This window comes from Ictalurus punctatus, chromosome 14 (assembly GCF_001660625.3).
Source record: "Ictalurus punctatus breed USDA103 chromosome 14, Coco_2.0, whole genome shotgun sequence".
Lineage (NCBI taxonomy): Eukaryota > Metazoa > Chordata > Actinopteri > Siluriformes > Ictaluridae > Ictalurus > Ictalurus punctatus.
Window position 1 is genome coordinate 5,407,786 of NC_030429.2, and position 21,502 is coordinate 5,429,287.

Here is a 21,502-nt window from a genome sequence, read left to right on the forward strand (position 1 = left end):
AAAACTCCATCAAGACACCATGAACAATTGCTACTGCTGAGTGTTTTTCCACTCTTCCAGACGATGTAAAGTATTCAACCAGCAATGATTCCCGCCTTGGATTAATATAATAACTAAAATTCACTTAGTACACAAGGCTTGGGCACATTGACTCTTGTGCATTTGCTGACTTTTGTCAACCGTGGATGTTTGGGATGGTGCATCGTACTGTACCTCAACAGACTTGTCTGTCACACTCATTGTAGCTTTTGAGTGTGAATTGGCTTTAAGAGGTGAATGTTGATGAGTGAACTTCTGCTGAATTTGAATCTGTATTCTTTTGTAATGCTATTGTCTGACCAAAACACAGTCCAAAATCCAAAACTGTATACCAGGCAAGGGTCAGAACACTATAAGGCATCAAACACCAACAGATGAGCCAAATGGCCAAAACACATTCCATGCAATTGAGGCTTGTGAACTTATGCATACTATGACATTGGCAATTATATACTAAAACAGTGACCTAATATACCGTGAGATATGAGGAGTCAACAAGAAATCCAATTCAGAGGTCAGAAGTTGCACTAGAACTCAAGAGAGCATGACCTTTCATGCCAAGGAGGGGTAATGTGCAAAAATGGTGTTGTATATGTCCCCACTCCAACCCAAAATCCCCACCCTTATCTGTCATTCCTACCTCCAATCCTACTCCCCCACCCACTGATCATCATCAAAGATTAGTACTCATACCCACAAGGATTAACATAACATTCATATTTACAGAAAAATATACGGCTAAATGTATGTGGACACCTGACCATCACACCCATATGTGGTTTTTGGGCAGCACACAATTATATAGAATGTCTTTATATGCTGTAGCATTACAATTTCCCTTTACTGGAACAAAGCGGCCAAAACCTGTTCCAGCATCACAGTGCCCCTGTGCACAAAGTGAGCTCCGTGAAGATATGGTTTGCCAAAGTTGAAGTGGAAGAAAAGGTGCAGGCTATTTGTTGGTACCTAGAATAGTGAAGGCTACAGCAGGGGGAAGAGCTTTCTCGTATAAATTCCCACAGTTATGGAACAGCCTTCCAATTCCAATCGGGACTCAGACACAGTCAGTGTTTAACTCTAAGCTTAAAATGTATTTGGTAAATATGGTAAATGGTCTGCACTTATATAGCACTTTACACTGCGTCTCATTCACCTATTCACACACACACCCTCACCCACCAATGGTTGCAGAGCTGCTATGCAAGGCGCTAACTTGCCATCGGGAGCAACTTCGGGTTCAGCGTCTTGCCCAAGGACACTTCGCCATGTGGAGTCACATGGGCAAGGAATTGAACCGCTAGCCCTACGATTATTAGACAACCCACTCTACCACCTGAGCCACAGCCACCCACACAGTATTTGTTTACTCAAGCTCACCATGAGTAGACTTTCTTTTACGCAAAGCACAGTCTTACTTAACAGTCTCTCCCTCTCTCCTCCTGTCAAGCCACACATGATTTTATGGAGATTCTAGTGATCCTGATCCTTTCTGATCTCCAGACCTGCCTGATCTGTTCAGATGCCCTACCTCTGGATGGAGCTCTAATCTACTCCAATTCCAGATGGACACACTCACTGTGGTTCCTGGGACTATGGTTGCTTCTAAGGCCGTGGGACTACAATTACAACATGCAGTTTTGCACTCGGGTCTCCTTTGAACAGTGGACTAGTTCAACAAACAGACTTCATATAAAACCATAATGAACTTTCCTTTATTTTTACACTATCTGCTGTTATCCAGATGGGGATGGATTCCCTTCTGAGTCTGGTTCCTCTCAAGGTTTCTTCCTCTTAACATCTTAGGGAGTTTTTTCTTGCCACCATCACCACTGGCTTGCTCAATTGGGATAAATTCACTCATTTAAAATCTGTATTCTGTGTTTATATATTTCTGTAAAGCTACTTTGAGACAATGACCATTGTAAAAAGTGCTATACAAATAATTTTGAATTGAATTGAATTATCCTAGTATTTTCTAGATAGTTTATTAGGGAACTGTGCATTTTCCCAGATCAATGATCAGAAATCCCCACAGCCATGCCCCAAAAGCTTGTTGAAGGCATTCCCAGAAGAGTGGAGGTTATTATAACAGCAAAAGGATTGGGACTCAGAAATCAGTATGGTCAGGTGTCCACAAAACTGTAATCAGGTTTAAGGCAACAGAGGAGAACAATGGACTAGTATTATTTTTTTCAGCTACAAATTGAATGTACTGTTTCTTAAAATGATTTTATTTTATGCTGCGCAGTCAATAGCGCAGTGTTGATTTTCATGAACTCACTGTAACGTGGAGGAGGACGCCGGTAGTATTGTTTGCAATCCAAATAGCCCGGTATTCACTACTTAACTGCACTACGTAGGGTAGGCATTAAGGTTGTTTACACACTATGTAGCCCACTAGGTTTTAATCAGCGAGCGATTTGGGATTGAGCCGTAATCTGGTAATACGTGCAGTGTAGCGCTTCCTCACGACGTTTCACTAAACTCAAATGGGGCTAGATAGTGTGTGTGTGTGTGTGTGAAGCGACAGTCTCTCTGAAACATTGGGCTTCTTCAATTTCATTAGTGTGGTCATAGTGTGTTATGTTTTTGTGAGTGTTCATCCACCGGAGAGTTGCTTCATGAGGAGGAGTCTCACTAACAAGCCAAGTGTGTGAGAGCTGTTGTTTGCTAACGTCGCCGTGGATACGCTGATTAAAAAAGGTAATAAAAATAAACCCTGTTATTGTTTCCTGCTAGCGGTAAAGTGTTAGATAGCATTAGCCTGGACCTAGAAAACTACGTAGTTGTCGGTAGCTACCTGGATTATGTAATGGGATTTTTGTTGACTTGTTTAGCTTGCTAAATTAACTGGATATAGTTTCACTTTCAAACTGTTCATTATAACATTAATATGTTTTGTATTATTGTGTTTTATCTCTGTTTTGTTTACTTTCTCTCTCTCTCTCGCTCTAACTCGCTCTCTAGCTCTATATCTATCTATCTATCTATCCATCTATATATATGTATATATATGTATGTGTGTGTATATATATATATATATATATATATATATATATATATATATATATATAAACACACACACACACACATACTATATATATATATATATATATATATATATATATATATATATATATATATATATATATAAATTAGAGAGAGAGAGAGTGTATGTGTATAATGTCGTAGCTACCGTGAACATTTTCTATATTCATCTGAATTAAATAACTGCTAATAGTCATCAAAGTTGTGTGATTTCATCTGATTCATCTGAACAGAAAACATCAATATTGTACATATAAACTGTACTGTATTATTATTATTATTATGTTGTTGTTGTTGTTGTTATTTCAGTTACAGAGAAATTTGGGATTTGTTTGAGCCAAGTGCAAAAACAGTTGTTGTTGTTGTTGTTATTATTATTATTATTATTATTATTATTATTATTATTATTAAGTTGTTCAGTATTGTTCTAAGTCTGAATAGAAAATGCATTTAGGAATCGTTAATAATCGGCTTGGCAGATTGTCAGAATCCAAAAACTGTACTGTTTCAATGTTCATTTTACACAGGATCCGTTACTGTTGGATCATTTTATTATGTTCGAAAAAGTGTCAGGTGTCGATAGTTTGCTCAAACAGCTATTGTTTTTATATCTGTGTAATGTTATAGCTATATATTTAACCAGTTTGTTTTTCTGTGTAACCATGAAGGCCTTCAGACTGACCAAAATCCACACAGCTTATTTATAAAGAGCGCCGTTGTAGATGCTGTGAGCGTTTCCCGTATTTATCTAAATTAAATAAACTGGTCATTCGTTTGGAACGGCAGGTGGTGAAACTGTCCTAACAGTCAAGAACTACAAACATAAATTATTTGGCAGATTTATTATTTACTGGTTATTAATTTATAACGATAATGAGTCTTTATTGGTCACATATACATTAGAGCACAGTGAAATTCTTTTTTCTTCGCATTTACATTATTATTACTGGTTATTCTTTTAAACAGCATATTGTTGCCTCATATTATATTGCTTCAGTTTTATGACTGCACTGATTATGACGACGGAGACCCGCTATCCGTTGATCTGTTAGTCTTTTCTAACACGTTCACATGGTTAATAAATTGAATGCGGGTGCCGTGTTCAGGTTAATTCAGGTTGTCCTAATGACGGCTTGGTTAGTTTCTACTTTCAGTTTTCCTCTGGCACGACTTTACTTTATAAGGATCATGCCATGTACTCGTGTTATTACTTGAAAACAACGTATTCTTCCCGGTTATATTGTTTCAGTGTATCCAGTAACCATGCATACCATGTGCGCTACAACCAGTACCTAATATTTGCTTTTCAGGAACATATGAAAGGCTCTTTGTATCTTCTGGTACTTTTTGTTCCCGTATCGAGTTCACCTTTAGCTTTAACGTGCCTTGTGTATTGTTTTTCTGTGTACTAAAGAGGCAGCATGATGTACAGAGGCGGACTGTGCTCCGTGACCCTGTGTGTGGACGGGATGACGTGCGCCTCCTGTGTGCAGACCATTGAACAGCAGATTGGGGGACTGCCAGGTGTAATCCACGTAGAGGTAATCTTGTGCAAATAACAACAAACTATACACGTATTATGACCAGTTGGTAGCAGGGGTATACAGGACTAAGAGTAGTGTTCTGTATTCTTTGTCAACACAAATTCATATCACGGAGAGCTTCTCGGTTATCCGAAGACTTGAAAACATCAACGGTGCAGGAAATATGAGTATGCATTTGAGCGTCCATTGCACAATTTAATGTCAAACTTCTCAGACTGAAAATCTCTGTGTTATATCTACAATGCTTTAACCAGCAATCACTGTTTGCTTACAAGATGTACAAGCTGGAGAAATGCCTGGTGTGTAAACATTACAGTCCATAACAGCTGTCAGAACACATTAAGACAACGTGGGAAAAGACATTCTGAGTATAAAGGAGACTCACTAATGTGAATCTCGATTGATCGGCTTCAGATCGTGTAGTTTGAACTTTACAGACCACATTTCAGCATCTGCACGGTCCTGTATCTTCGTTCTGTACAACATCGAGAAAATCAGACCCTATCTCACTGATCAGGCTACACAGCCTGGCTCTTGTTATCTCAAAACTGGACTATTGCCACGCACTACTCTTGGACCTTCCAGCCAGCTCCAACACACCTCTTTAGATCAGTGGTTCTCAACATGGGGGGCGTGGAGAGATCGGAAGGGATGCAAATTGTTTTCAAGAAGAAAAAAAAAACATAGACAGGGCATCATTTGGGTCCTCGGTGTATTTTATTGCGTTTCAAATAGAATGTGAATAAATGAAAAACCCTGTGTCTCCTCTGTGTTCTCTTTTTGTTGGGGAAAGGCGGAGCTTATCCTACCTTTTAGCTAGCTGTCAGTGCAGACCAGCGTTGCCAACTTTGTGACTTTTCAGACCCCTTTAGCGACTTTTTTTGCTAAAGAAGCACCTAATGATAAATATAGTGACTTTTTGAACAAACTTTAGCGACTTTCCCAATGTCGCCAGTACTGTCCTGCAAGCATGGGGTCTTGCTTTCCCGCTGCACTTACACCTCTCTGTGTCCGCTCTGTTCAGTGAGTGACTGAGAGCCGGAGATTTAACAATGTCGTGGATAACGAGACATGTCGTTTGTCCCAAATAAACGCGGATCTGCAATGCCGTGAACAAGCTTGGTAATTAAAGGGTGATTTGCATTTATTAACATAACCAAAGAAATAATAAGAAAATCAGCGTTACTGAAACTTGAAAAAAACGAAATAACAATCTGGCATGACTCAGAACTTTGCTAAAAGATTGATAAATGAGCCCCAAGCTGTGTAAAGTTAGTTTTTTTTTTTTTTTTTATCTTGTTTTTTTTTTTTTTTTTTTGTAATTCCTCTTTGTGAAGCTGCCTTTGTGGCAAGTTGCTAAAAGGACATCATATTCACTCTATCTGGCTGCTTTCGCAATAACATGAAAGTGCTTATGGTACAATGACTGTCACGATCTTCCCTTACAGTGTCTGCAGGTGCTCTTTAGTTGACCCTCGAGATGAAGCCATAAAACGAGACAGTGCAGAGAGAGAGAGATGGAGAGAAGTAAATGATTAATAATTGACTAATAATAATAGTGGTCTCTCTGTCATAACAAAGCACTAAATCAATGGCAGGTAGTTACTGTAAACCCACTAAAGCCACAGATGAGATTTGTAGGTGTCATTTTTGTTCCAGGAATCAGTTAATGATTATAATACTCTGTATCAGTGGTCTATGTGCACATAGAACACTGAAAACCCTCATAATAGAATTTACTCGTGTCTTCCCCCAGGGATTGTCACGTAATTGAGGAAAGCCATTCATCTGTACGGGTCAGAGATGCATCCAAATGTGAGCCAAATGTTGTTAATGTGAGCTGCCCTTTTCCTTAATCGCTTTGTTCCCCTGAAGGCTCAAGTCAGAGAAACAGATAATGATGTTATGTATGTGTATACGAGTGCTTTGTCCTTTCCAAGGCAGAAACTGGATGTGCCACTGCTGGTCATTAGAGTCGCATGTCACAATACTATTGTCCCTTATTGATGAATGGGGAATAATACTATCTTTGTAGTTGTTTTAGTCTTGAGTTCAAGAGGAACCAGAATCATTTGGACTTGTTGCAACAAAGACCAGGAGTTAGACTTTTCATTTTGGGGAAGTGTCGATGTCTTCTAGCAAATTAAATATCTTCAGATAAGACCCTAGCACATAGCAGACTCTGAATGTTGTTCTCTTCTGTTGCTACTTTAAAGGCCTAGTTTTCATTCATAGAATTCACATGACTTCATATTTCCTTTCTTTTTTTCCTTTTCTTTCTTTTTTCAAAGTTCTCCAGGCTTTCTTGCTGCTCACGTGTAGTCCTGTGCTTGTGGATCAGGTGACGCAGTGGATCACAAGTTCTCACTGAGTCAGAGGAGATTACTGAGTTCTGTGTGTGTGCGTGTGTGTCTAGGCAAACGTGCCAGAAAGCGCATAGATCTGAAGATTTTAAAAACAGTTACATAGACTTCATTGCTCTGTGTTATATTTTCTTACAGCTTTTCATTGGGCAATTAAAGAACGTGTAGTTAAGAATGAACCCAATTCTTCTGCCTCTCTTGTACTATAGGTGTCCTTGGAGCACAAGATTGCCACAGTGATATTTGACCAAGCACATCACACTCCGAAATCTTTAGCAGACGCTATTGAGGACATGGGCTTTGAGTCGAGTGCGACAAACGCTACTCCGACCACGGTTGTTCAGACAGAAACGAGGCTGTTTCCTGTCAGCAGCTGTAGTGCGGTATCTGTCTCTCAGCTCTGCCAGGTCAAGGGTGTACTGGAGGCCAAGGAGAATGGCGAAGGCAGGAACCTCAATGTCATATTCGTCCCAGCTCTTGTGAGTGTCGAGAGAATCCAGGAAATGCTGAACACACTGCCCAACTCTGGCAACACTTCCACAGATCAGGCAAGTTCCCGTAGTTCTGGTAGTGTGGTGTTGCTGAAGATGCGCATTGAAGGCATGACCTGTCTGTCCTGCACCACCACCATTGAGGGCAAGATTGGAAAGTTAAAAGGAGTTCAGAAGATTAAAGGTGAGCCTAAGTACCATCAGTGTGATAAAATGTATTCAAGTTTGCACAGTTGTAGTAGGCCATGATCCACGGGACTTGTTGCTTGATCTTGAAGAAATGTCTCCACTCACCCAAGAGATTTCATCAGTAATTTTTCATCATCATGCATTCATATGTGCAACATTGAAATGTGGAAAGATGTAGACAATGTACATGTATGTACAATTAACATGCATGCTTATTAATTAAGTAAGGAATAAAACATGACGGGGCATGCTGTAATTGGGAAATAATCCATGACAGGGTGGTGTGATATGGCTCAACGTGAAGCTTTACTGTTACAACCCCAAACTGGATTATTTTAAAGTTCTGAAGGGTTTTATTCATTTTGTACAACAGCAATTTGCCACCAATTCAAAGTTTTATTATTTATTAATGACTGACACATTGTGTCATGTTTTTAACCATATACAGGTGCATCTCAAAAAATTTCAATATCGTGGAAAAGTAATTTGTTTTCCGTAATTTTATTCAAAATGTGGAACTTTTCAGATATTCTAGATTCGTTACACATAAATGAAATATTTGAAGTCCTTTTTTTTGTTTAAGTCTTGATTACAGCTTACAGCTCATGGAAATCAAAAATCCAGTATCTCAAAATATTAGAATAAAGAATTTATAATACAGAAATGTCGACCTTCTGAAAAGCATGTTAATTTATGCACTGATACTCGGTCAGGGCTTTAATCCTTTTGTATGAATTACTGCATCAGTGCTGCGTGGCATGGAGGCAATCAGCCTGTGGCACTGCTGAGGTGTTCTGGAAGCCCAGGTTGCTTTGATGGCAGCTTTCAGCTCGTCTGTATTGTTGGGTCTGGTGTCTCTCATAGATTCTCTATGGGGTTCAGGTCAGGTGAGTCGGCTGGACAATCAAGCACAGTAATGGTCAGCAAACCAGTTGCTAGAAGTTTTGGCACTGTGGGCATTTGCCAAGTCCTGCTGGAAAAGGAAATCAGCATCTCCATAAAGCTTGTCAGCAGACGGAAGCATGAAGTGCTCTAAAATCTGCTGGTAGATGCTGCATTGACTCTCGACTTGAGAAAACACAGTGGACCAACACCAGCAGATGACATGGCACGTCAAATCATTACTGACTGTGGAAACGTCACACTGGACTTCAAGCAACTTGGATTCTGTGCCTCTCCACTCTTCCTCCAGACTCTGGGACCTTGATTTCCAAATGAAGTACAAAATTTGCTTTCATCTGGAAAGAGGAATTTGGACCACTGTGCAACTGTGTCCAGGTTTTTTCTCCTTAGCCCAGGTAAGACGCTTCTGATATTCTCTGGTTCAGGAGTGGATTGATTGTATTATAAATTCTTTATTCTAATATTTTGAGATACTGGATTTCTGATTTCCATGAGCTGTAAGCCATAATCATCAATATTGAAACAAAAAAAAAGTTTGAAATATTTCACTTTATGTGTAATGAATCTAGAATATATGGAAGTTCCACTTTAAACTAAATTATTGGAAAAAAAAGAATTTTTCCATGATATTAAAATTTTTTGAGCTGTACCTGTATAGTTACATTTAATGTTATGGAACGTCTGTGAAATGTCTTGCTTTATCGCAGCTGGTTCCCTCACCCGCCACTAATTTTTTTCTTTCCTTTGAAATTAATATGACAAAAAAAATCATAGAGTGTAATGTTACTGAGAAATTGGTAGCTTTCCAATAGTGGAAAACTTACTGTCTGTTACAAAGCGCTGACGCCTGAGACTCCATTCCATAGAGGTTAAACGTCTCCTAACAGAAAGGATTGACCAGTATGTATTTGACAAAACACAAGCGGAATTGGAATAATGTCGAAATAATACATTATTTGAAATAAGCCCTTGTAGTTAGAAAAATATGCACCTACTCTTTCAAAGCTAGACACGGTCAAGTGGTGTAAACAAGGTGCCGCATAGGACACACCAAATTGACCCATGGGTATTTATTGAAGGGCGAAGAAACAACAAAATGCCAATATTGTAACACTCCCTTTACCATAAAACATATTTTTTTGGTCTGCCCTATTATTAATGTAATGGAACAGTGCATTTCATCAGGTCAAACATTGAAAGATTTGTTTTGTACGATGGACCCAGGAAAACAATTATAATTTTTATACAAGCAAATTTAAATAATCTTTTATTGTGTCATGTTGTATAGAAATATCAGATTTTATTTTATTTATTTATTTTTTTTAAAGTTGAATTTTATTGAATGTTTGATAAATACTTTATATTTATATATGAAATAGCCATTGAAGCTGGTATGGCAATAAATCCAAATACAAAGAAAACTAACAGAAAGCTTCACGATATCAGTGATTATACACGTTTCTTTGTTTTAATAACGACCTTTTTAAACCTATTTATTATTGTTAGATTGTGTAGATTGTCTGCCATACAAGTCCCTTTAAATGAGCTGTTAATATCGATAGAGATATTTAAATAAACCTGTGATTTGAATTACAGCCAGAACACCTTCTGACCAATCAGATTCAAGATTTCAATATTACTGCGATATATAGCTTAATCATTTTATGACTGATGTTAATGAACGCATAAATTCATCAATGTTGAATTACCATTTAATATAGGTGATTATAAGTGATTATAATATAGTTGACAAGCTGTTGAAGCAGAACTGGCAAAGTCCCTTTTAATAAGTGACTAAATGTCTTCAAGATTACGAGGCACCTTTACTTACCTATACTACCTAAGAAATGAATTGCTGAAAACATTCGAAACTTTAACAAAGCTTAATAGTTTGCTGTCATTAATTTTGTGAATTATTTGTGTGTGTGTGTGTGTGTGTGTGTGTGTGTGTGTGTGTGTGAATTTTTTATTTTATTTATTTATTTATTTTTAAATTCTCAGTAAATCTTGAGTCCCAGGAAGCCTCGGTGTCATACTTGCCCTACCTCATCACCGTGGATGAGATCATGAAGCAGATCGGTGTAGCAGGCTTTAAGGCCTCAGTGAAGTCCAAGCCTCGTCAGATACAGCTCTCTTCACTGGATCGCCTACTAAATGCCTCACAATCCACACAGTGTTCTCCAGAAGGGAGCACCAACAACGAGGCTTTAGACTTCACCACGTCCATCACCACATTAGTAGACATTACAGGAATGCATTGTAACTCATGTGTGGTGAACATCCAAGACAATATAGGCAAGCTGACAGGAGTCAGTTCAGTGCAGGTCTCCTTGGAGAAAGGACAGGCTGTAATCCAGCACAATCCAAATTTAGTTACGGCACTAGAGCTACAGAGGGCCATTGAAGCGCTGCCACCGGGGAAATTTAAAACCCAGTTAGCTTTACGCAAGGCCGTATCACCAGCTTCTCCCTTGGAACAATCCCTCGCGACGTCCTCTAGCTTCTTGCAGCCGCTGGATTCTGTTGTTCAAATCCACATAGAGGGAATGACCTGCAACTCGTGCGTGCAGACCATTGAGGGCACCATCTCCCAGAGGAAAGGTGTGAGATCAGCGCAGGTGTCTCTGGCTAACCATCAGGGAATGTTTGAGTACGATCCACTGATCACCACATCGGAAGAACTGCGAGCAGCGATTGAGGATATGGGCTTTGATGCGTTTCTTCCTGGTGAGCGTCTGTGCTCATTTTTTACATTATTTTAGTTTCTGCTTTTGTTATGAATTATTATTACAAAATGATTGATTTATAAGGACTGGTTTTGTGTACATTACGAGTGAGACATTTCATGCTCTACTTTAATTTAGGTCCAGAAAAATGCTATCTGTACAAGATTGGTTCCGTAAATTCCTGCCAAAATTGCTTTTATATAGCCACCTTAAAGTTTATTTATTTAGATAACGGCTTAGATTTGTTACACTGCCAAGAACCAGTGAAATTTAAGGTCATCTCGACCGCAAGATCTTTTACCTAGTAAGTCTTTTGGTCATAAAAATAAATAGCTTTTGCAAGCATCTTGCTGACTCTGCATATTGTTTAATGCAGTGCCACCTTCTCATAGTTTGGTGGATTAGATTGTAATGTTTGCTGTTTTTTTAATGAAAGCCCTAAAAGGCCATGCACTGGTATTTTTGTCTTTGTTGTTTTCTCGTGATCATGACTTAATTTTTTAAAATTTGTGTCCTTGACATAATAACACATTGTTTTTATTAATCTGGAGGCAGCAAAAGCTTAACGCAGTCCCACAGCCTCATGGATGAGCAAATTAATTTTTACTTTGATCAGGGACTCACTCCAGCTGAAATAGCTCTGTCTGTCAGTGATTAACAACTTAAACATTAGTATCTGACACTTGAGAAGGAGGCTGTCCGGTCTACAACTTTATCTCCAACGTGCATGCAGCACCAGTCCCATTCATGCCAAGATCACGAGAAAACAACCTTTTTTATGTTGAGATCATGAGAAAACAAGAAAGGAAAAAAACATACTAATGCATGGCCTCCTAGGGCTTCCGTAGTTGTTGGGTCCTGTAAGTTCCTTACCTAACTGAAGACAGTGTGACCTTATTTCTCATATATGTGGTAAACAGAGACGAATTCATTGGTGCCATCAGAAGCGAAAAGTCCTCCATCTGTACAGAAACCTGCTTCGTCCCCCGCACTCTCCACCAAAAAGGAGAAGGAAACGGAGATCGATGCTGAATCGGCAACAAGCACACATTCCAAATGCTTCATCCAGATCGGTGGGATGACGTGCGCCTCATGTGTAGCCAACATCGAGAGGAACCTCAAAACCGAGCCTGGTGAGAGAACTCAAAATGAGTTTTCCCCAAAAGCCTTACTCTACACATACAATCGCAAGCTGACTCGTGAGGCACCGACGTATTTCACAAAGCCATTACCTACCCCATTAACAGCAGAATTTCTAATCTGGATGAGGAATTAAAAACTAGTTTGACTGATTGTCAGTATTTATGCAAATGACGTACGCTAGCTGTTAATTCCTTTTATTTTTGAGTTTGTCACGGTAGCAGTGTGAGAGCCTTTATATGAACTAGTCAAGTTGTAGGTGAAGATATTGGTGATATAAGTGGTGTCGATTTTGGCGACATCATCTAAGCTCAGCTGCTTCAGGGCATTAGTGCTGTCGATGTATATATGTATTTAAGCCTGTACATGAACCCAGGAACAAAGGCAATGACTCCAGTGTCGAGGCCAAAGTTTGCGCTTGCCCCAGCAAACAGCACAACATGATTTTGCTGATTGGCTATTGTTTTTGTCTCATGACTCTGACAGTGATATAGTCATGTTTAAGGTCACAGGATCAGGAGGCAGGGAGAGGAAAGGAAAAAAGTCACAGAGCTTTAGCGGAAGTGAAAGTCACTGTCTGAAGCGATTAGTACAGAAGAATCGTGCAAGAATTAATCTGACCAAGTAAAGACAAGAAGATTTTTTTTTTTTTTTTTTTTTTTTTTTTTTTTTTTTTAAAAAGGGCATTTTTCATTTTAGGTTGTCTTTTGATGCTGAATGTAAATGAGTCATTTAAAACAAATTGTTGTAATACAAGTAAAATATCTAGTAAGCGTTGTGATATGTAATAGCATTTATTCATTGCTGTTGTTCCAGTGACTAGGGGAGAAATGTTTGATGTTAATCCATTTTAAATTAGAAAGAAGTAAAGTGTAATGTAAGTGGAAACCCTGCCAGTGTTGAAAGATCACATGCAGGTAAGGCCTGTCACGATTACTTTTGTTGGACGATATATTGTCCCAGAAATCATTGCAATAAACGATATTATTGTCATTTTAAGACCATTTTTATACCACTGATCTAATGATTAATAAAATAGCATAATAATTCAAGTTCACCCATTCAAAGAGCAACACACTTTTAATTCTTAAGCATATTCAACTTTGGAATTTCTAATGTCAAAAAATAGTTTTTGTCTCCTGACAAAAAATATCCTTTAAATGTCTTCAATATTTCATCATGTCACATTTATTAATTTGAGTAAATTTTACTCTGACTAAAATGGCATAGAATATTAGACAACGGCATTTTAGTTGACGAGAAAATACCAAAATGAGACCAAATATTCACACATTTTGTGCGTTTGCATCATTTTGTGTAGAAGCAAGTTGTAGTATTAGGTTTATGTTGTGTGTAAATGTCTGATTAATGTCTCATGTGTATAGGATGCGTTTGGGTGAGTTAATTCATAAAGCGCTTATGTTTACCGTGTTAGTGTTTATTCACAGTTCAGTTTCAGCTCACGCAGCTTAAGCGGCTCAAACCCTGAGATTACTGACTATGACTGGATTATTTGAAACACTAAAACTTTTCTTTCTACACTTCAAAAAACATTGTTAGTGCGTTGTTAATATCTTGCATGTCATGTTTTTCAACAGTGTGTTTTGATTCAAATCGCTAGTGCTCGCTACACATCTTAAATTCGAACACACACAGTTTTTCATTTGAATGTGCATTTTTATCTTAAATTCAACGAATTTTCGAAGTTCGAATTTTAATTTGACATCCCTAGAGCAGACGAAAGGACATATAGAGGACGGAATGTAGGCATAGAGTGGCCTACAGAAATATTGGCACCTTTGGTAAATATGAGCAAAGAAGGCTGTGGAAAAATTGTCTTAATTGTTTAACCTTTTGATAAAAAAAAAAATTCACAAAAATACTCTGCTCTCATGGATTTCCAAGAATTGTAAACAAAACACAGGTTTATGCAAAGAAAAATATCTTTGTTAAATATGCAAAACAAAGATTTGCCAGACACTACTGAACAAAAGATCAGAAGGTTAAACAATAAAGACAATTATTCACAACCTTTTTTGCTCATATTTGCCAAGGGCATTGTAATTAGTGTAAGCACATATAATGAACACTTGGTGTATAATGTAAGCATTTTTGTTACTGGTTAATTGGACCAAAAATGTACATGCTCACATATTTTGTTGATTTAATGAGGTAATTAGTACAGCAGGTCCTTTACCAGTGGGGTTAATGGCTACGGTTAATAATATTTACACGTACTTTTATTCATTTAGCAGACGCTTTTATCTAAAGCGCCTTACAAAATGAGGAAATACAAGCAAAGCGATATATCAAGCGGAGAACAAGTAGTGCTATTATACAAGATTAATAATTGAGTTCTAGAGAAGCGAGGTATAAGAGCCAGTGTAACTGTTTTTATTTATTTATTTATTTTTGAATATAAATAATGTTTGGGTTGGCATGTTAGGGGTTAGTTTAGCAGTGTTTTAAAGATAGTGACAGATTCTGCTGTCTGGATTGAGGTTAGAAGTTCGTTCCACCACTGAGGAAGAGTTATTGTGAAGGTTCTGGAAAGAGAAGTTGAGCCACGCTGAGTAGGTACCATACCAGGCATCGGCCATTGACCGATCACAGGTTGCCGAGGTTGCTTTTATAATTTAAGATAAACCTGAAGGAGAGAGTTGAAATAGGGGGGTGCTGTTCCAGACAAGGTCTTGTATATGAGTATCAAGTCCTTGAATTTCATTCGGGCGCTACAGGAAGCCAGTGGAGAGGGGTGTGACATGGGTTCTTTTGGGCTGGTTTGCTGCTGCATCCTGAATCATCTGAAGAGGTTTGATGGAGCTGGCTGGGAGGCCCAAGAGTAGTGCGTTGCAGTAGTCCAGTTTTTAGATGACAAGAGCATGGACTAGTAGCTGTTTGGCCTGTTCGGTGAGGTAGGGTTTGATTTTCTTGATCTTATGCAGAATGAACCTACAGGAACGTGCAGTTGTTGAAATGTGGTCTGTGAAGGTCAAGCTGTTATCAAAAGTCACCCCAAGGTCCCTGGCTGTCCTGGTGGGGTAATAATACCTGTGATATAAAAAAAAAAGTGATAATTATCTGGTTGCAGACAACAAACATTTTTCACAATGTATTTTTACTTTTCATATCTGCTTAACTACTGTAGATAATTAGTTGTTAATATTAATATATTGTGGTTTCTACGTAGGTATCCACTCTGTGTTGGTAGCACTGATGGCTAGTAAAGCGGAAGTGCGCTATAACCCTGGTGTCATCGACCCGCTGAGGATAGCTGAGTGCATCAAAGAGCTGGGTTTCACCGCCTCTGTTATGGAGAATTACGATGGCTCTAACGGCACCCTTGAGCTTGTGGTATGTACTCGTTAGATGGTCTTGTTATTGGGTTGAAGGAAAAAGATTTCATTAGCTCTAACAGCTGTGTCTTTGGACCAACAGGTCAGAGGAATGACCTGCGCCTCATGTGTTCACAAAATCGAGTCTAGCTTAATGAAACAGAAAGGTATCGTCTACGCCTCTGTCGCCTTGGCAACAAACAAAGCGCACGTCAAATATGACCCGGAGGTGACGGGCCCTCGGGACATAATGAGATTGATTGAGGTGAGAATTGAGGTTTTAGTTGGATGAGTTTGTGATTAGATTGTGATAGATTTTAGCCATCAAGAGAGAATTAAAAAAAATATATCTGTCTATTTTGCTTGTTGTGATTGCAGTTGAGTCTTAGCACATTTTTAGTTACATTTACATTTAAGTTGCTTTTATGTGTTTGACAGAATTTGGGTTTTGAAGCCTCTCTGGTGAAGAAAGATCGCCCAGGAAATCATCTGGATCACAGCAGAGAGATACAGCAGTAAGTGGAACAGTCCTTTGTTTCACTGAATCACTGAAAACTACATCATTTACATTTGTATTTAATATTTCATGGTAAGGGAATAAAGTAAGTTAATACACAGACTTGTGTGTTGAGTGTACTGTTTATTATGAAACAATATTTCATCATGTGTCCTATATTAGGGTTGTAATATTTAAGGAATTTCCTTGATCAGTTATTGCTAATGCTAACGAACAGTGAAGCACTACATCAGAGCGGTCTCCAGCTGATAATACACTATATGGCCAAAAGTATGTGGACACCTGACCATCACACCCATATGTGGTTCTTCCCCAAACTGTTGTCACAAAGTTTGAAGCACACAATTGTATAGAATGTGTTTATATGCTGTAGCTTTACAATTTCCCTTCACTGGACCTGAGAGGCCCAAACATGTTCCATCATGACAATGCCCCTGTGCACAAAGCGGGATCCATGAAGATTTCCTTTGGTTTGCCAAAACGAGATCTTTTGGTTTGCCAGAGTGTTCTGCACAGAGCCCTGACCTCAACCCCACTCAACACCTTTGGGATGAACTGGAACACCGACTGCACCCCAGACTGCACCTCCTCAGCATCCCGACATCAGTGCCTGATCTCACTAATGCTCTTGTGGCTGAATGATCACAAATCCCCACAGCCACGCTCCGAAATCTAGTGGAAAGCCTTCGCCTAAGAGTGGACGATATTATAACAGCAAAGGTTACTAAATATGGAATGGGGTGTACAGCAAGCTCTGATTGGTGTGGTGGTCAGGTGTCCACAAACTTTTTGACTATATAGTGTACCTATGTATAAAAGTGATTTTCTTTATACATAGGTCAGACATTGATGATGGACTATACAAAACATAAAAAAATCATTGCTGAACCTAACATGTATTAGGCTAATTTGGACTCAACTTTGAATAGCTTTTAGTAGCTTCAATTAACCGAAAAGTAATGTTTAGTAGCTTAGTGCATGCTACAGAGCTCGATGGGTATGCACAGATGCCTCTGCGGTAGTTTAGTCTTGCTTTGATAATTCAGAACTTCAACAGTACCGGCAATGCAAACTTCATAAAATGCTCCCACAATGAAATTGTCGCAGTGCTTCGTTTAAATTGTTTGTTTTTTAAAAAACTTTTAAAACTTTTTCTAATATAAAACCGAAAGTTGTTTTAATTTGATAATATTGTTGTCTAAATTAAATAATTCATCGTTAACAGCACTGTGCCGTACGTTATGTGGTGTTTTCTTCCAGATGGAGGAGGTCTTTCCTCATCAGCCTGGTGTTCTGTGTTCCTGTTATGGGCATGATGATCTACATGATGGTGGTGGACCACCAAATCGAAGTGAGGCACCATCACAACGCCACACCAGAGGACAGACAGATGTACCACTCCAGCATGTTCCTGGAGAAACAGCTCCTCCCTGGCCTGTCCATCATGAACCTGCTCTCCTTCCTCTTCTGTCTGCCTGTGCAGGTAACACACAGCTCATGGAGCCTGCTGCCCTAATCCATGTTATGTAATATGAAGGGTGTAATAATCCTTGTTGGGGTCTTCCTGTAGAAATGAAAGTTCTTTCTGTGGAAAAAGTTTTTGTTTTGGATTTGGAGTATGAAATAATGTCCAATATTTCATTAGCACGTCAACAACGTTGGTTTATCATCATCAGTATAAGAGACGAAACAAAGATTGGTTTAACTCTGGCATTGGAGAAATTCAGAAATTCAAGAGAAGAGGAGCTGCTTGTGTGACTTGACTGAATGCAGCCGCAGTTAAAGTGTCACGTCACATCACAAACTGCTGAATGTCCCAAAAAATATACAGTTATTTTTAGTATCATCAGTATGTCTGTGTTGTTTTTTTTTTTTTTTTTTCCCCTCCATCCTCCAGCGTGAAAATTACAGGCTGAATTACAGTCTGATCATTTCAGTCCCGCCCTAGAACACATGTCCGTGATTTTTCTATGTAGATGCCTTATAGTGGGGAAAAAATGTTTGACTGTTGTTACTTGTTGGATTTAGTGTCATGGCGCACTTATCAGTGACCCTCTCCCAGATATTAAACACTTCCCAAGCTGCGAAATGGCAAATCGATGCTTTGGAAGAGGCATGTACTTGGTCTGGGTGGTAATCCTCAACTACACACCAGTGTCTCTTCTCTACTCCAGCGCCTCTTCGACTGCTTGGACACCATTTTGTGAACGGAGCGTGATAACATGACCATGTGACATAAACATCCGGATGCATGGAAAATGCAACCCACTGGAAATTCCCTCTTCTAGTGGTGATTTTATTGCTCTCCGGATGTGGGAGTTTTATCACTGAGGGAGACGCTTATAAAAAAAAAAAATAAATGAAAGATTCCCCCTGATTAATTAATCCAATCCGAATAGGGCTTATTTTTTTTTAAACATTGGAATACTTCGCAATGACGTATTTTCAATTCAACATGTTTTAGATCTTCTATTTGCTCACTAATGACTCTTCTTTCACTATCACTTTGTCCTCCATGTTAGTTTTTCTTGTGTGTCGTCCATCTTGTGATAGGTCGGGAAGTATAAAGTGCTTGGCGTCACTTGACGCTTTTCTGAAAAGTCTAACTGTTTTTTGGGGGCTTTTATTTTTTCAACTTTTGGAAGTGTTTTGCTGTGACATTAAAATGCTGGCAGCATGTTTTAAAAGTGGTCACGTTCCAGCCACTTTGTGACTGCTTCCCGTAACATTACACCTAAAACATGCGCTGGTGATTGAGGAATAAATGCCAAGTGTGAAAGCAGACTTACTCCCTTATATTTTGCACGATTTTGCAGAGAAGTTCTCCAGACTGTTTAACATATTCTAATGTCAAGGTTCAGGATTTATGTATTCGGAGTCATGGCAATTAATGTGGAAATTAAGCATTTTAAAAGAGCACACCATGACCCATACAATGCTCTGTCTTAGATTTTAGAGAGATGTAATCATCTAAATGGTTAAAGTTTGCACTCTGTTTCTTGCAGTTCATAGGAGGCCGTTATTTCTACACCCAAGCATACAAAGCACTGAAGCACCGGACTACCAACATGGATGTGCTGATAGTCCTGGCCACTTCTATAGCCTTCAGCTACTCTGTGGTCATTCTGATGGTGGCCATGATAGAGAAGGCAAAGCTAAACCCCATCACCTTCTTTGATACACCACCAATGCTCTTTGTGTTCATTTCACTAGGAAGATGGCTGGAGCAAATAGCCAAGGTACAGCTCCTTAACATGAGTTTAAAAAAAAAAGCTTATTTTACCTTTCTTGTTTTTAATGGGATTGACTTGCTAATAGTATATTATATCATCTTATTATATATTATCTCGCATCCTGATGGAAAAAGAAAAGCGACACTCGTAATTGGGATGAAATTCAAACGTTGATTGTGTAAATAACCAACACCTGTCATTCTGCAGTACTTTAATATTTTGTATCAGCACCACTTGCAGTCACAGTTGCTTAACAATTCTGGGAGATGCTTTTATCCAAATCGAGTTACTGTTCAGCTGAGCAGATCAGATGAGGGTTCTGTTTCTTGTTAAAGGCTCCCTTGCCAGGATATGTTCAGACCAGTATATCCTCAGGGAGGTTGTTGTCTTAAATGCAGATTTAATCAGTTAAAAAGGGAACAGACTGAACACGTAATAGATCTATCAAACATTTTCTTTGGGAATAATGATGATTTCTGTCTGTGTTTGCTTCATCACAGAGTAAAACATCAGAGGCTCTGTCCAAGCTGATGTCCTTACAGGCGACCGAGGCCACTGTTGTCACTCTAAATGAGGACACCATGACTGTTTTGAGGTACCTAAGGTTCTTCTCTTTAACTCCAGTTCTCTCTGTTTTAAACACATAACCCACTACCATTTTAACATTCCCTTGCTTACTGGGTTTTTCGGTGATCCTGAGATCATAATGACCTGAGGATTAATATTAGAGATGCACCGATACTAAATTTCTCAGCCGATACCGATAACCGATTATTCAGAGTGATATCGGCCAATACCGATAACCGATACCGATAGTTCTGCCTTTTATGCCTTCTTTTAAATTAATAATAATTAATTCCACAATTCTGAAAGAAATGCAAATAAAAACTTTATTTTCTCCATTTCAACAAGTTGTTTCACAGTAACTGGTCTCATAAACAGAAAACGCATTACTCTAACATTAACACATGAACTCAATTCTGAAGATTAAAGTAAGATTTCTTAACTTATTGAATGTTGTTAATTCATATTAACATTGACTGAATTGTAAAAAACCTCCTGTTAGTCTCACGTTCACTCACCACAAACAAAAGCATTTCTACTTCATCATTAACATCAAACGGGTATTATATAATATCAACATTTTATATATTAACTGGATATGAAATACACTACTCTACAAATATACATTTCTCTGTTTTTTGTCAACTCATATTCATTTAAATCTTTCAACAGTGTACTGTTGTATTAATTCAGCGCGACCAGCTCAAGCGACGCGGCAAAAATAAATTAGACTCGGCACTGAAACTCCCGCTTCACTGCTGCAGCGTCCGGTGTAAAATTTTATCAGTGCAGAGATTACAAACTGCAGTTTTATTTTCATTCCACACAAGAGACATCATCTTTACACACAGCACGGAATCGATGTGTTTTCCCGCCCTCTTTTGATTGACAGGATATAATCGGCCCTGATCATCGGATGTTTTTAGACTATCGGCCGATGGCGTAAAACCTTGCCTTTATCGGCCGATACTGATTATTGGTCGATACATCGGTGCATCTCTAATTAATATACGCATTTCCCATATTTGAGGTACTACTTTGTTATCTTAACTGTTACATTAAAGGTAAACCTCAGTTAAAATGGAAGACCTTGCTCCTCCTCTCCTTTTTCGTTCTTCATTTTATGAATGTTGGTGCCTCTCACTCAACAAGCCCTAGGAGATCCACACCCTTCATTATTTTGAACAAGGCAACAGATTAACCTCTCTTCCTGTGTTTTTCTCTCTCGCTCTCTCAGTGAAGAGCAGGTGGATGTGGAGCTGGTGCAGAGGGGCGATATAGTGAAAGTGGTGCCCGGAGGAAAGTTCCCGGTAGATGGGAGAGTAATTGAAGGGCACTCGATGGCAGACGAGTCGCTCATCACAGGTTAGGCATATGTAAACCTTCCTAATTATGCTGCATGCTAATGAT

General features: G+C 38.8%; 1 protein-coding gene across 1 annotated transcript in view; it reads left to right on the top strand.

Moving 5' to 3' along the window:
- Positions 1–2,479: 2,479 nt before the first annotated feature.
- Positions 2,480–21,502, top strand: part of atp7a (ATPase copper transporting alpha) — a 30,583-nt gene continuing 11,560 nt past the window's right edge. The window contains exons 1-12 of the mRNA XM_017485902.3: positions 2,480–2,742; positions 4,502–4,628; positions 7,204–7,669; positions 10,579–11,304; positions 12,224–12,436; positions 15,634–15,797; positions 15,882–16,043; positions 16,217–16,293; positions 17,556–17,778; positions 19,301–19,534; positions 20,029–20,123; positions 21,330–21,457. Of these exons, the coding sequence (XP_017341391.1) occupies positions 4,509–4,628; positions 7,204–7,669; positions 10,579–11,304; positions 12,224–12,436; positions 15,634–15,797; positions 15,882–16,043; positions 16,217–16,293; positions 17,556–17,778; positions 19,301–19,534; positions 20,029–20,123; positions 21,330–21,457 (2,608 nt within the window). The 5' untranslated portion in view covers positions 2,480–2,742; positions 4,502–4,508. The remainder of the gene's footprint in view (positions 2,743–4,501; positions 4,629–7,203; positions 7,670–10,578; positions 11,305–12,223; positions 12,437–15,633; positions 15,798–15,881; positions 16,044–16,216; positions 16,294–17,555; positions 17,779–19,300; positions 19,535–20,028; positions 20,124–21,329; positions 21,458–21,502) is intronic.